The sequence below is a fragment of the Paramormyrops kingsleyae genome, chromosome 7 (genome assembly GCF_048594095.1).
Source record: "Paramormyrops kingsleyae isolate MSU_618 chromosome 7, PKINGS_0.4, whole genome shotgun sequence".
In the NCBI taxonomy this organism is placed as follows: domain Eukaryota; kingdom Metazoa; phylum Chordata; class Actinopteri; order Osteoglossiformes; family Mormyridae; genus Paramormyrops; species Paramormyrops kingsleyae.
In genome coordinates, this window is record NC_132803.1 from 19843153 (window position 1) to 19856651 (window position 13499).

At 39.0% G+C, this 13499-nt stretch overlaps 1 protein-coding gene across 1 annotated transcript; it reads left to right on the forward strand.

Moving 5' to 3' along the window:
• Positions 1–891: 891 nt before the first annotated feature.
• Positions 892–12795, forward strand: cnot6l (CCR4-NOT transcription complex, subunit 6-like). Its single transcript, XM_023791719.2, has 12 exons — positions 892–1045; positions 3082–3203; positions 3815–4001; positions 4219–4304; positions 4500–4589; positions 4743–4811; positions 4918–5075; positions 5422–5576; positions 5822–5973; positions 6208–6435; positions 6667–6869; positions 8429–12795. The coding sequence occupies exons 2-12, from the start codon at positions 3092–3094 to the stop codon at positions 8636–8638; spliced, it is 1650 nt and encodes a 549-aa protein (XP_023647487.1). The 5' UTR covers positions 892–1045; positions 3082–3091; the 3' UTR covers positions 8639–12795.
• Positions 12796–13499: the final 704 nt, after the last annotated feature.

Genomic DNA, 13499 nt, shown 5'->3' on the forward strand with positions numbered 1-13499 from the left:
GGAGTTGTTAATCATCTGCAGATGTTAATCAGTGTTGTGTTTAGCCCTCAGGGATGTAACACACATCAATTCTTAGCTCTTCAAGACAGTTGTAGCATATAGCTGTGCTTATATGCGTATCTTATGCTTAGACTTACTCAGAAACAGCAATAGGATGCCTCAAAGAGGACAGTAGATATCGGGAAAATGCACTTGCACTGTGCACATCTTTTACCCTGTATTGTACTTTTCAGCATTAGCATTTCATGATTCTCACATGTATTTTGTCACATACGGTAAAATAACATTTTATTATAGATAACTAAATAAAAAATTATATAGGCTAAGACATCCATATGATATGAAATCATGTCTGAGTAAACAAAATATGTGATGGCATCTCCGTGGCTTTCGTTAGGTCCACTCACAAGGGGCTAAAGCCCCGAGTATTATAAGCCTAGCCCAGAGTATTTTAGCCCCGATGCCAGTCTTCCTTCAAAAAAAGTTAAACAAATAAATAACTGTCAAACTTGACTTAGGCCCCTGATTTTTTTATTAGCTAGAAACGCCCCTTAGCATCTATATTGATTTGTTAAAAGTTCTGATAACTTAATATTAAAGAAAACCACCATTACTATTAGGTTTACAATGAGAAAGTTTGCGCATGCTTATACGCGATATTTGGATTAATTACATATTAATCAAACATATTCGTAGTATTACCAATTGTATATTACAATATAACAAAAATCATACAAAATGTAAGTATTGTACATCGGGATTATACATTGATTTAATATTGACACAGGGTTAATGTAATTAATACACTGTTTATGTAAGATGAAAGAAGAGTAAATATGGAGTTTTATTTTATTATTAACTTCCCTTCAACTTTTTGGTAAAGGGGTGGGCGTTGGAACACGCAAGGTTATGAGCGGCAGCCATGATAATTGCCCTTCTTTCGGGCTTTCAGGGACGTTTAGGAGGTGGCTGTAGCAGCATTCCGTCTGCATGTCTTTCAAAATTTCCCGTCGGCATCTTCTTCATCATCATCCACTGAATGCAGGTATATTTCGCTGCTACAAAAGCAGAGCAGTTACTTAACATGAAATGCGGGTCGAGGCGATCCTACGTGCCTATTTTTAGTCTCCGCCTTCCACGGGCTTGAACGGCAATGGAAAACAGCCTTGTGCATGGCTCCAGTGTCCGTATAGTTTTGAAGGCCGTTATATTTTGATAAATATTAGGCTTTATTCAGAATTTATTTCAATGTCTCGGCCTTTTTATGCCCACCCTACAGTCGCGTGCATGCTTTTAATTATGACGTCGCAGTGCCAGGAGCGAATCCCCCCAGCGAAACGGGCCCACTGCGTCCCGCTTTAGCCTGTTAGCCTCCTGGCTAAGCCGCTGCCCATTAGCGCACGTCGCTAGTTCTGTAAACAGTCGCAATTGTTAACTGTGCTGTATCTTAATAATACTGCGTCTGTGACATTACTATTACTAACTCTTTTTTTCATAGCAGAATACCATAATCTTATGGAAAGAGAGCTACGTGTTGCTATTCTGCCAACTATGTAGGGAATATTGATAGTTGGCTGCGCACTTTCTGCGAATTTAAATAAGTCAGGACACCGGTCACTAAGACATTATATTCTTCACACAGCATTCCTTTACTTATGTAAGCTATAAGTAAAATTGCTTTCCTTGGTGAAGCTGTCGCTGGCCGCTCTGGCGTCGCCTTCCCGGGGCACATGGTCGCTCCTGCCTGCGCGTCTCTGACAGCTGCGCTAATGCCGGCGCGGACCGACCAGCTCGCGCCATTCGGGGGGGGCAGCCAACGCTGATTTACTGTATAACTGTTTTATTTTGTCTTTTAACATTTTCTAACGATAAGCCAGCTAGCTTTTTTGCTGTTTTTTATTGTTGTTATGGTATAAGGAATACAGGAAGTCGAACTACATTATTCGGCGTTTTTTTTTTAAATCACCACTGTTTATTCGGGGATTATCTCTGAATTTACGTGTTCATCAGAATAATGAAACTTAAACTGTCTCTTAAGAGTACTTATATTTGGTATGTTATTTGACGACTTCATTATGTTTATAAGCTTAGGGGGAGACGCATGGTCCTCTATCAAGGCAAATGTATTAAAATGTTTTTTTCCAAGGAAAAATCTATATTCATGTTTTTACAAATTTGAGAAGTGCAGTTTACTTAGCCAGATCATAAGTAGCATAAGTGGACCTTATTACACAGCATTTTGAGAAGCGGTTTGAAAAAGTTAGCGGAACTTGACGCACTTGGAGCTCAAATCTATTTTGGAAAGACAAGCTCCGATGCCAAGCGCCAGTTTCTGAATTTGTCTCTGTATATAAATAAGTTCCGCCAGAAGTTCAGATCTCCAAATAAACCAAGATTGAACTTTAACAAAGAGTGCTGCACGCATACGTCCAGGTGTAGTGCACTAACCATGCTGTCCTTTGCCTCGTGTCTGCACCTTGGCCGGTACGTGGGACAGTGTTTCAGATGACATCACATAGCAAAACCTGCTGTTATACACTGCAGGTTATGTAAAGCGTCTTAGACATTTGAATCAACAAGTCAATTCCTGTCTGAAAATGTCTCCAGTGCAGATCTTTTCTAGTATTATTATTTAATATAATAATTTCATATTATTAAATATGGAATTATTTTTCACTGTCAGTTTGCTGGAGGTAATTGTTCCAAATAAATATAGCTCTATTTTATTTTTTATGTTAGGTTTTTTTCTATCCAAAAAAAATATTTTTATTATGTTGTCAATGTATGTGTTTAAAGAAATGGCCGCATGCACTACAGTATGAATTAAGCCTGTCAATTGATCTTGACAAGCTGCGACCAACTGGCACCAAAAAGCAGCCGGAGAGCTTGCTGTCAAGCTGCCGCAGTTTGATATTTCTCTGCCTAATGGGGGGCCCAAGTACCCCCCACAACCCTGACCAAGATAAGAGGTTAGAAGATGAGGTAGAAATGTACAGTAAACCCTGATTTGGGGACTAATTATGAAGGATTTAATGTTTTAGAGAAGACTTTATACTTACTTTTTGTCTGATATTCTCCCAGATTAACAGGTATGCCCAGGGAAAAATATGATCCCCCAGATCCTCGCCGATTATATACAATCATGTCAGCTGAGGAGGCAGCAAATGGAAAGAAGTCACATTGGTCAGAGCTGGAGATTTCAGGTGAGTTGCCCCACCCTTCACTTCAACATTTCTTACTTTTGTGATTTTGACATTTTAAAACAAATCAGTTTTGTAGAATTTTATAAGATGTACAGCTTCTTTTGAAAAGACACATGCTGTCATAAATTCATGACAATCATGCTGAAAAATAGAATGTAGTACTGTGAAACGTTATGGGCAGCCAATGAAGATTGTTTGGAGCATATTTTTCTGTTCAGTAAGCAGAAACGCTGAATTTCTTCTGTTCTTCAGAAAGTTGTTAAAACAAAACAAGAACACAGCTTTTGGTTCCCAGGAGCATCACAGTCATCTAAACATTTGTTAAATTTAATCACTAAATTAAACTCACCTTAATTAACTTTGAACTTTATGATGTCTTTGGTTAGCCATACAAAGTGCGGTAGTGCTCAAAATTTGAGTTCACCAAATACATGGATACATTGAATGGCAACCAATTACTGCTGTAACTTTCCGTTTGGAATCAGCTATTCTACAGTAACACATGTTGGCAGTCAGTACTGTACTTGACATTGAGTTATCTTAGCTAAGTACATATTTTTGTGAATCTTAATGCAAAAATAACAGGACCTACACGTAAATTCATTTACCAGGACGGGTTCGAAGCCTGAGTAGCTCGCTATGGACATTGACACACTTGACGGCGCTGCATCTCAACGACAACAACCTAAGTCGCATTCCTCCAGAGATAGCCAAACTCCAGAGCCTGGTTTACCTGAATCTTTCCTCCAATAAGCTGCGCAGCCTGCCAGCAGAACTTGGAAACATGGTGTCACTCAGGTAAGCCCATTCATCCTTGTGCTCATTGTTTTGTAAAGCTGGCATATGGCTTAGCAGTGAGTCACAGAAGCTCAAAATTCCTGGCATGTAAGGAGTTGCCGGCGAGTCTGCAAGCTGTGGTGGAAATTGGGGCTAAACAGGGGTGCAAATAAGAGAAAGAAATAACTAAAATACTTCATCAATACAGCTTCTGTGTGTTTCCTTCTCTCTCTTTCAGGGAATTGCTTTTAAATAACAATCTTTTACGAGTTCTGCCTTATGAACTTGGGCGGCTGTTTCAGTTGCAAAGCTTAGGCTTGAAAGGTACTTTTTTACACTTTACTTTATACAGCATTTTGGAAATCTTACTTCAGCCTACCATTATATATACTGTTGGTGATTTTTTTTGCCTCATTCTTTCCTTGATGTCATGTTTACATTCTTTTAGAGCTGATTTAGATACTTACAGTTGTCGTAGTATTTTAACCGGCATGAAACTAAACTTTTTTTTATTTTCAGGAAATCCTTTGTCACAAGATATCCTTAATCTTTACCAGGAACCTGATGGAACCAGAAAGCTTCTTAATTATATGCTTGACAATCTTGCAGGTACAAATTATTTTGCAGTTTTCTGTTTTTTATTTAGTACAGATTTAGACTTCTTTATATTTTCTACTGCAAACGTTGACATTGCTTTGAAATTGGAGGTAAACGTGCAAATATTTTCATTTTGAAGTTCCTATGACTTTATTTTTATTTCAGTGCACCCTGAACAGCTTCCTCAAAGACCTTGGATTACACTAAAAGAACGAGACCAAATGATTCCAACAGGTATGTTTTCTTTGTATAAATGATGATGTAGCCTGTAGGCTTATTTGTCATATTTTGGGTTGGTCTATGTAAGATACGGTCATCACTGGCATGTTCCCCCCCCCAGCCACATTTACGGTCATGTGTTACAACGTGCTGTGTGACAAGTATGCCACAAAACAGCTGTACGGCTACTGTCCATCTTGGGCGCTGAACTGGGAGTACAGGAAAAAGGGAATCATGGAGGAGATCACAAACTGCGATGCGGATATCATCAGTCTTCAGGTAAACTATGCTGACTGACTGTAATTTGTAGAGTGGTATGGTTCAATGAGTTAGGCCCCTGTGCCTGTGATCAGAGGTCACCTGTATGAATCCCGTGGTCAGCAGAATAGTAAAGGTGTTGTTGGGCCCTTCAGCAAGGTCCTTAATACCCCCAAAAATACCCCAGGGACCATGTGCAAAACCACACATGGGATCACAGGGATCAATGAGGTTTCGTCTTACTCTTCTTTTTAGAGGTGACACTTTAAGTAATGTATTTAGGCCAGAGTTTGAAGTACACCTGCCCTTGACTTGGTTTTCTAAGAGCCATGATCCAATGTGTCCATGTTCTTACTTGTTTCTACAGGAAGTTGAAACTGAGCAGTACTATGCTCTCTTTCTGGAAACCCTGAAGGAGCGTGGCTATGATGGCTACTTCTGCCCAAAGTCTCGTGCCAAATTGGTGTCCGAACCAGAAAGGAAGCATGTGGATGGCTGTGCAATATTTTTCAAGACAGAGAAGTTCGGTTACAAGCCATCTTCACTGTTTAATGTCTGCAGGCAAAGTGATGGAATGTTTGTCTATTAGATTATCAATAGTCCTACATGGATATGCTTGTTTTTTCACAAAAAAAAGACATTGGCTTGTAATAGGAGAAAAAGGCTTCCTTGTTTGCTGCCTTGCAACATGCCCTTTTAAGAGAATACTGATGAATCTGTTAATATTATACAGTTTGGATAGACCTAATAGTTACCTGCTTTTTCAGGTTCACACTTGTGCAAAAGCACACTGTTGAGTTCAACCAGGTCGCAATGGCGAACTCAGAGGGTTCAGAAGTCATGCTCAATCGAGTAATGACGAAAGACAACATTGGAGTAGCTGTATTGTTAGAGGTCAACAAGGACATGTTTTCTGGAGGTGAGGAAGTCCTTCATTATCCCTCAAAAAAGAGAGAGGTTATTTTAGGTGTATTTTCACGACGAACAACCAACGGTAAATTTTAAAATGTCAATGTATATATAAAGTCATGAATGGCTAGATGGTATTTTGTGGTGAATTCTAGTGAGTAAGATCTTTGAATGCCCATTGATATAGTTGTAGTTATTTTTATTTGTTATGGATTGAATTTACTATTCAGTGGTTATTGTACAGGGACAAAACCCATACAAGAGAAGCAGATGCTCCTAGTAGCCAATGCACACATGCACTGGGACCCTGAGTTTTCTGATGTGAAGCTGATCCAGACCATGATGTTCATTTCGGAGCTGAAAAGCATCGCGGAGAAAGCCTCTCGGTCAGAGGCGTCCAGCTCCACCGCTCTCGATTCCGGCTCCATACCCATTGTCCTGTGTGCGGATCTCAATTCGCTACCAGATTCAGGTGTGGGATTTTAAAAAAGAAACACAGCTTGTTAAATTGGAAGCACAATATGGCATATTGACATTTTTGTGTTTCACATGTTAAACGTTTCAAAAGAATTTTCTTTGTCGGGCAAGATCCAGTTGCTTACTCATGTCGCTGTACATACCTTAAACTTCAATCAAATGAAAAATGATTTTTCTTTAAAAATATATTTTCAGTTATTAAATGCATTTCTTTATTTTATTTCAGGAGTGGTGGAGTATTTGAGTAATGGCGGAGTGGCTGAAAATCACAAGGACTTCAAAGAGCTCCGCTATAGTGAATGTCTAACGAACTTCAGCTGCAACGGAAAGAATGGCAACTCCGAGGGCAGCATCACGCACAGCTTCCAGCTGAAGAGCGCGTATGAGAATGACCTGATGCCTTACACTAATTACACTTATGATTTTAAGGTAGGACCATGTCACCAGTTACATTTCCTGGTAAAAAGTAAAAATCCAGACCATGATTTTGTTTCAACCAACCAGCTGAGTATAAAGAGTCACACTCACAGAATACTCGATTGTTTGGTTGAAACAGAATCTTGGTCTGGATTTTTACTTTCTGAACCTGAACTATCCACCGCTGCAGTGTATCGATGCCAGTTAGTGTTGAGAAATTATTATTTTATGCTTTCTCTTTGGTCCTTAACGATATAGACATTCTCTACAGCTGGCAGTATAATTAGATGACAAATAGCTTTACTTTTACCTATATACAAATTAAAGTACTTCCAGGTACATTACCCTGGACGACTTCAATGAGTTATTAATAGGGGTGTAAAGACACACTGATGTATCGTGACGAATTGATTATTAAAGTGGGGATTCAATTCATGTCAGAATTAGGTATCATCAATGTCTTTGGGGTTAAAATCCTCCCTAAAAATACTTATGGGTTGCACATTCACATACTGCAGGTAAGAGCACCAGCATGCAAATCCGAAATGTAGGATGGCATGAGAAGGTTCCTTAATATTCATTAAAGAAGTGCTATAATATAATTTCCACTATGGTGATGATATTTGCACTACGATGCTTTTGGGGAAACTCCGCCCTGTTTTTAGCACAGAACGCTCTCTCTAATGGTTAAGATAATCTTTACATTACAATGCTTTTGAGAAACAGCTCCTTTTGTAGTGCAAAAAAAGTCATTCTTTATGCTAGTTACAGTAGCAATGGTCAAGAGTCTGCAGTAGCTAACTAGGTAGCTAAGTAAAACAGATGCATGATATATCAGTTAACATATTGGTATCAGCTGATATTCATAAAAAATCAAGATATCGGCATTTCTCCCAATATACTCGTGTACTCTGTGACGTCATCCCACTAATGGCCAATCGAGTAGCAGTTTCTTTGTGTTTTTTTTGTACAGTTCAGTTGTTGGCATTTTTGACAATTTACACTGGCTTGTTCTCCCTCTTTAATAATAATACAATTTATGTTCTTTCTTTTAATTACACACTATTATTGAAATGCAGTTCCGATGGTCATATTTGTGGATTTTTTCAAAGTCATTAAGAGTTTGAATTTAGGTTATCAAAACAGTCGGATAATTTATTAATCAAAACAAATCATGGTAGAAATGAAAGATTTCCGATGCATTGAATCGTCCCCTAAAAAAATCACAATCGAATCACCTCGAGGCAAACGATTGATGCCCTTTTTTTTAAAAATTCATTAAGTGTGTAAAATTATTATATAACATCATTAAGCATATTGTATAAGAACAATAATTCAAATCTTAGAGCTGTCGGTTAGTCTTACTAATGATTTATGGCTTTAAGACTCTGCATGCTTTGTTTTTGTGTTGAGGCCTCGATACATTACAGCATGCCATTCAATGTGAGCAGTGCTTTAACTGAGCTACATCTGTCTGCCACATCTCATTCCCTCTCCACCATGTCTCACCTTCTCAGTACATCACTCTCTTTGCCTGACATTCTCTCTCTCGCCCTGTATCTCTCCACCAGGGCGTGATCGACTACATTTTCTATTCCAAGACTCACATGAGTGTCCTGGGCATCCTGGGGCCCTTGGACATCCAGTGGCTGGAGGAGAACTGCATCACGGGTTGTCCGCACCCCCACATCCCCTCTGACCACTTCTCCCTGCTCACGCAGCTGGAGCTGCATCCGCCCTCCCTGTCGCTCAATGGCCTCCACCTGCCCATCCACAGGTAGCCCGACCCTCCCCGGGGGGTGTGGGCGTGGCCAGCTGCCAGACTGCCGCCCAACGAGGAGTGAAGTATGGCTTCCATGCTGCCTCGTCCCAAGCTGCTCCCTTTTAAGTGTTTGCACATGGATTTTACTTATTTAGTCTTGAAAGGCTGGACACCAAATTAGGGTTGGGAGTCTTGTTTTTGTTCAATGTCCTGCTTTACTTGGCAACATTATGGTTTAACCTTTTAATAAGCACTGTGTTAGCAATTTGTTTTGGTGTGTGAAAATGGAAGCGGTAAATTTGTACTGATAGTTTTCTTCTGGCAGTGCATCTGCTCAGTCCTAGCCATTATGTTTGAATTGGCATGGGGTTACAACACGTTCTGAAATTGCAAAAAATAAAAAATCCTACAAATGTCTTGCACATTGTCAAAAGTGGGTGGAAAAAAAGTAATAAAATTGTTGCCTAAAAAAAAATTAGGACATAAGACAGAATCCCAGCCCTACTAAGTCAAAATAAACTTTAGATATTTCATGTTATTTGTGCTGCTGTTTTTACACTATGCATTTCATCTGTTATTTGCTTAAAACCAGTGTGCACATGAACCAAAAAGTTTAAATTTTTGGGTGCTGAATCACTTTGCTTTCTGGGAGCGCAAACCTGCCAGCATCTGCAAGCCATGGCAAATCAGCACGCAGATGCATCCCTGCATTGTGTCCGTAGTCGGTTGTCATATCTGACAATAATTAGGACTTCATATAAAATTGGTCATCTGCCTGGAGTGGTATTGAAACAAGCTCACCAAATTCTCTACTCTCCTTCATCTGTTAAAATTCACATTTAAGGATTCAGTGCTTCAGTTCTGAATGTACAGAGAAGTTCAGTGCTAACTTTTTCTTGAGGTTTCTATGTTGAGTATCTTTTGTAGGGTAAAAACATGGTATTTATTCATCTAGTGGACCACATTGACTTCATCCAAGTGGTTGCCAGGTATCAATACTGTGCTGTGCCATTTCTATGGTTTAAGCCAGTGTTGCTCAACCCAGTCCTTGCAGACCCCAGACGGTCAGGGCATTTTCAAGGATCGGGTTGAGAAGCACTGGTTTGAAATAACTACTCAAGGTATCTCAAAAAATTTCCAGCCCAGTGTATGAATTGTAGCTATTGGCCTGCATCAAACACAGAAAAAAAAAAAATCACATTTAGGATGTGAGTTTGCATTGTAGTTTTCACGCTTCAAAACAAGGAGTTGGGTAAATCCCTTCTCACCGAATCTGAATGGACAGGGCAGTTTGGCTGCCTGGCAGGTGTGAAATTAACCCCAGACCTCTATTTCACCTGATTCACTCAAAATTATCCCCCCCCCCCCCAAACACACACACACACACACTAAAAGTAGGCTTTGCTTTGTTTGCACTCAAGCACGATTCAGATGGACGTGCTTCTGATACCCGTAGCGGCCGCCAAGCCCCTTTCTGACAGGCGTGAGGCCTGTGTGCTGCTACCAGCACTTTGTGACGTCCGTTCACACCATGCGGAACTCTGACCGCATGTGTTCTGCCTGGATTTGACCAACAGAGATGCTCACGTTTCACCTTCCTTCTAATAGTAGCTGGAGCTTGTGTTGGGTGGGGCTGCGGGACGGGGACAGGAGATCTCTTTCTATTATGCATATTCTTCCCAGTACACAAAAGCTTTGTTCGGATTCTTGTCTCTGAACCGCACTCTGTAAGACATCCTGACAGATCCTCACAGTTACTCAATGGCAGGAGATCGCCTCTTATTGTTTCATAAAGTAACGGCCATCAAAATGGTACTTAACGTGATTTTAAGATTTTACCTTTTTTTCTGGTGATTCCTTTATCACTGACACATTTTTACATAAACGTATGAAAATTGTACAATACTGTATGTAAATCAATGTGAAATATCAATGTTTTAATATTTAAAACACTTTCCTCTAAGCTCTGCAAATATCGATGACTGTGATGACTGTCCTGGGTGTTATATTCATATAAACTCACAGGTACCATCTCTTGGAAATCCATCTGAGTCATTACATATGCACGTTTAATTCCTTTCAATCATTTTAACCTTTTTACAAATTATATTTCCATGGGTTTCTTTGCATCTGACCACATATTTTATTGACTCATGAAAAATCATCGCCAGCCGCCTCATGGACTACGTGTATATCTATATTTATAGAATATAAAGTTCTATTTTAGACTATATGCTACCGTTTTTAAGACAATGTGCCTACTTCTGCGTGACAGTGCTATCCTCGACATGCAGAGTGTCTATGGCCCGGTTTAGTTCCTTCGATCCACCACTGCCACAACTTCTTGGGAACCTCTTTGTGGGACACGATCTGGTGCTTTTTCTTCTGGTTCTAAGGTTCTGAAATTGCAGGGAGTGTCATGTTGAGCTTTTGTGCCATGTAGCACATCCATACTTGAACACGGTCACTATAGTGACGGCTCGTTTACCCTCTTCCGTTTTCTTTTTATTTGTGGTATCCATTAATCAACCGAGAAAGTCAAGTTTTTATCGTTGCGTATAAATTTCCCAAAGTCATTGTTTTGTATTGTTAAAACACAGCGTATCTTTGTATTGTATGACACTTCCCTCACCCCAACTTTTTTGTGCACTCACCAATATCATGATAAATCAAACAAAAGCTCAAATGAGATTAAGGGTCGAGTCTCGTGAAGAAATGGTTACTTCAGTATTTTTTTAATTCACCACTGTACTTATTTATTCTTTTTTTCTGCCATTAACATCCAGAGCATTTCAGAAGTCCTATTTTTGGCATATAGACAGTAGCAGTGTTTCCCACAACTCAAACATGCAATTGGCTACAAACAGTTATTACACTTGAAGAGCGGGGGGGTGGGGGTCCCAAAGTGACTTTTTGAATGGGGCCCCAGAAATAACAAGCCCACCCCTGCCTAAGGAACTGCAAAATAATATACTGTATGCTCAAAAATAACTTGCATCTGACTTTTTTTTTTTTTATGGATTTCATATGTTACATAAACAGTGTAGTTCCCAGTTCTATTGTTTAGAAGCTATCAGTATTTAAATTTTTAATTGTGGTTATAAAGCATAAATGTGGAGATTGGTGATTGGGAAACTATATCTTGGATTTTTTTCCAACTTTAGGTTAAAATATATTAAAGTATGCAGAAAAATTCTTATACGGTATGTACTAAGACTAGTATAAGAAAACATTGTGTGCTCTGTGATAAGGGATGACTGCTTCTCAATCACCAACACCACAAGGATATATGTTACATCTTCAACTTTAATTTACTTTTAAATGTCAGACTCGAGTAAAGGTATCTAATTGTGAAAATCAGAAATAATTGCACTTTGAAATTCTCTTTGTTATGTGAAGTGAAATTGTGCCTGAAACTGCTTCTGTTTCAAGTCAAACGTATATCTGTAGTTCTCAGTGAATTTGGTGGTATCTGATGAACTCCGATGCTGCAATATAACTCGAACAGATCTCTCAGACTGGATAACTGGTGTAATCAGGCTGTAAAAATGAAGAAGCTTGTGATTACAGTTGACTAGAAACCAGTATTGTGTCTACCATTTATTATTTTAAGCACACTACTGTTGTAATAAATTCCAGTTTTGGCGTTTGTATTAATTTGAATTATCAGACACATGTGAAACTGAGGGGAAAAAGCTATGTTTTCTTTTTCTTCCAGCACTCACCAGCTGTTCAGTTAATGATTTTTTGGAATTTTTTTATTATTGGTTTATATACATAGCCAACCAGCACAAATATTAAGTGGTATCCAGTACTTGCTGATCTCACCAGTGATGAAACTGCTATCCTGAGATCCCACAGAAGCTGTGATTCACAGAAATTCTGTCGATCCCCAGATTTTTGCCAGCGTTACCTATGATGCCAGCATGATTGTTTGGTGGGGTGGCAGCGTGGTTGGCAGCGTGGTCCGGCTTTCAGTGCCACTGCTGGTGGGTCAGAGCACAGGGTTCTATATTGTCTCTGTCAAAATATTTCTCATTGCAGATGTTGTCATTTTCCTTCAGTACATTAAATATTTCACCTGAGTCTTCTTTGGCCTTTTTTTTTTGGAAAAAAAAACTTCTTTCACTATTGTTTCCAACCCAGGCAATAAATAAGCAGTTTTCTGAAAAGCTATTCCTGTGTCTGTGAACGTTTGTGAGGATGTGAACGTTAAATGATTGCATTAAAGGATGGCTAGGACCATTGTTTAACAGCAATTTAAAGGTCCAGTATGTTTTTAGGCTTAAAACATATTTTGTGTTTTATGTGTGTTTCACATTTTTTTTCTAGTTATTCTCCCAACAGCAGGACGTATGAGGTACTACATACCCTACAGCTATTTCCACTTCACCATTGGTTTATTTCAACAACGTATGTGGTAACTTTGTGGTTAACCTGGTTTGGTTTACACGTAATATAAAATCTAGATTGAGCAATGATATTTTTGTTTTTCTTCCCTGATAAATTTCATTGTCGCTGTTTATGAAAAAGAACTGTCAATTATAAGCCCAAAAGCAAATACCCTGTGTGTTTTGGATAACAAAAAGTGAGCTCTTGTCAGCTGAATTTCTTACTAAATGCTTTTCTTTTCACTCTCTCTGAAATTAATATGATACATATACATAAATGTTTTCTTATGATATTTTATTTCTTGGATATTATGAGACTTGGTGCTGGTTACTTAACTGGAAAACTGGTTTCTAAGAAGAAAGAACCGGTGAAAACATTTACCTGCTCACATGAATCTTCCTGCTCCAATGATTTAAGTGAAGCAATTGATTAAAGGGAGGAGTCAGCTTTATTTACACAGTGTGGTTTTCTAATGCTTTCACTTTTTG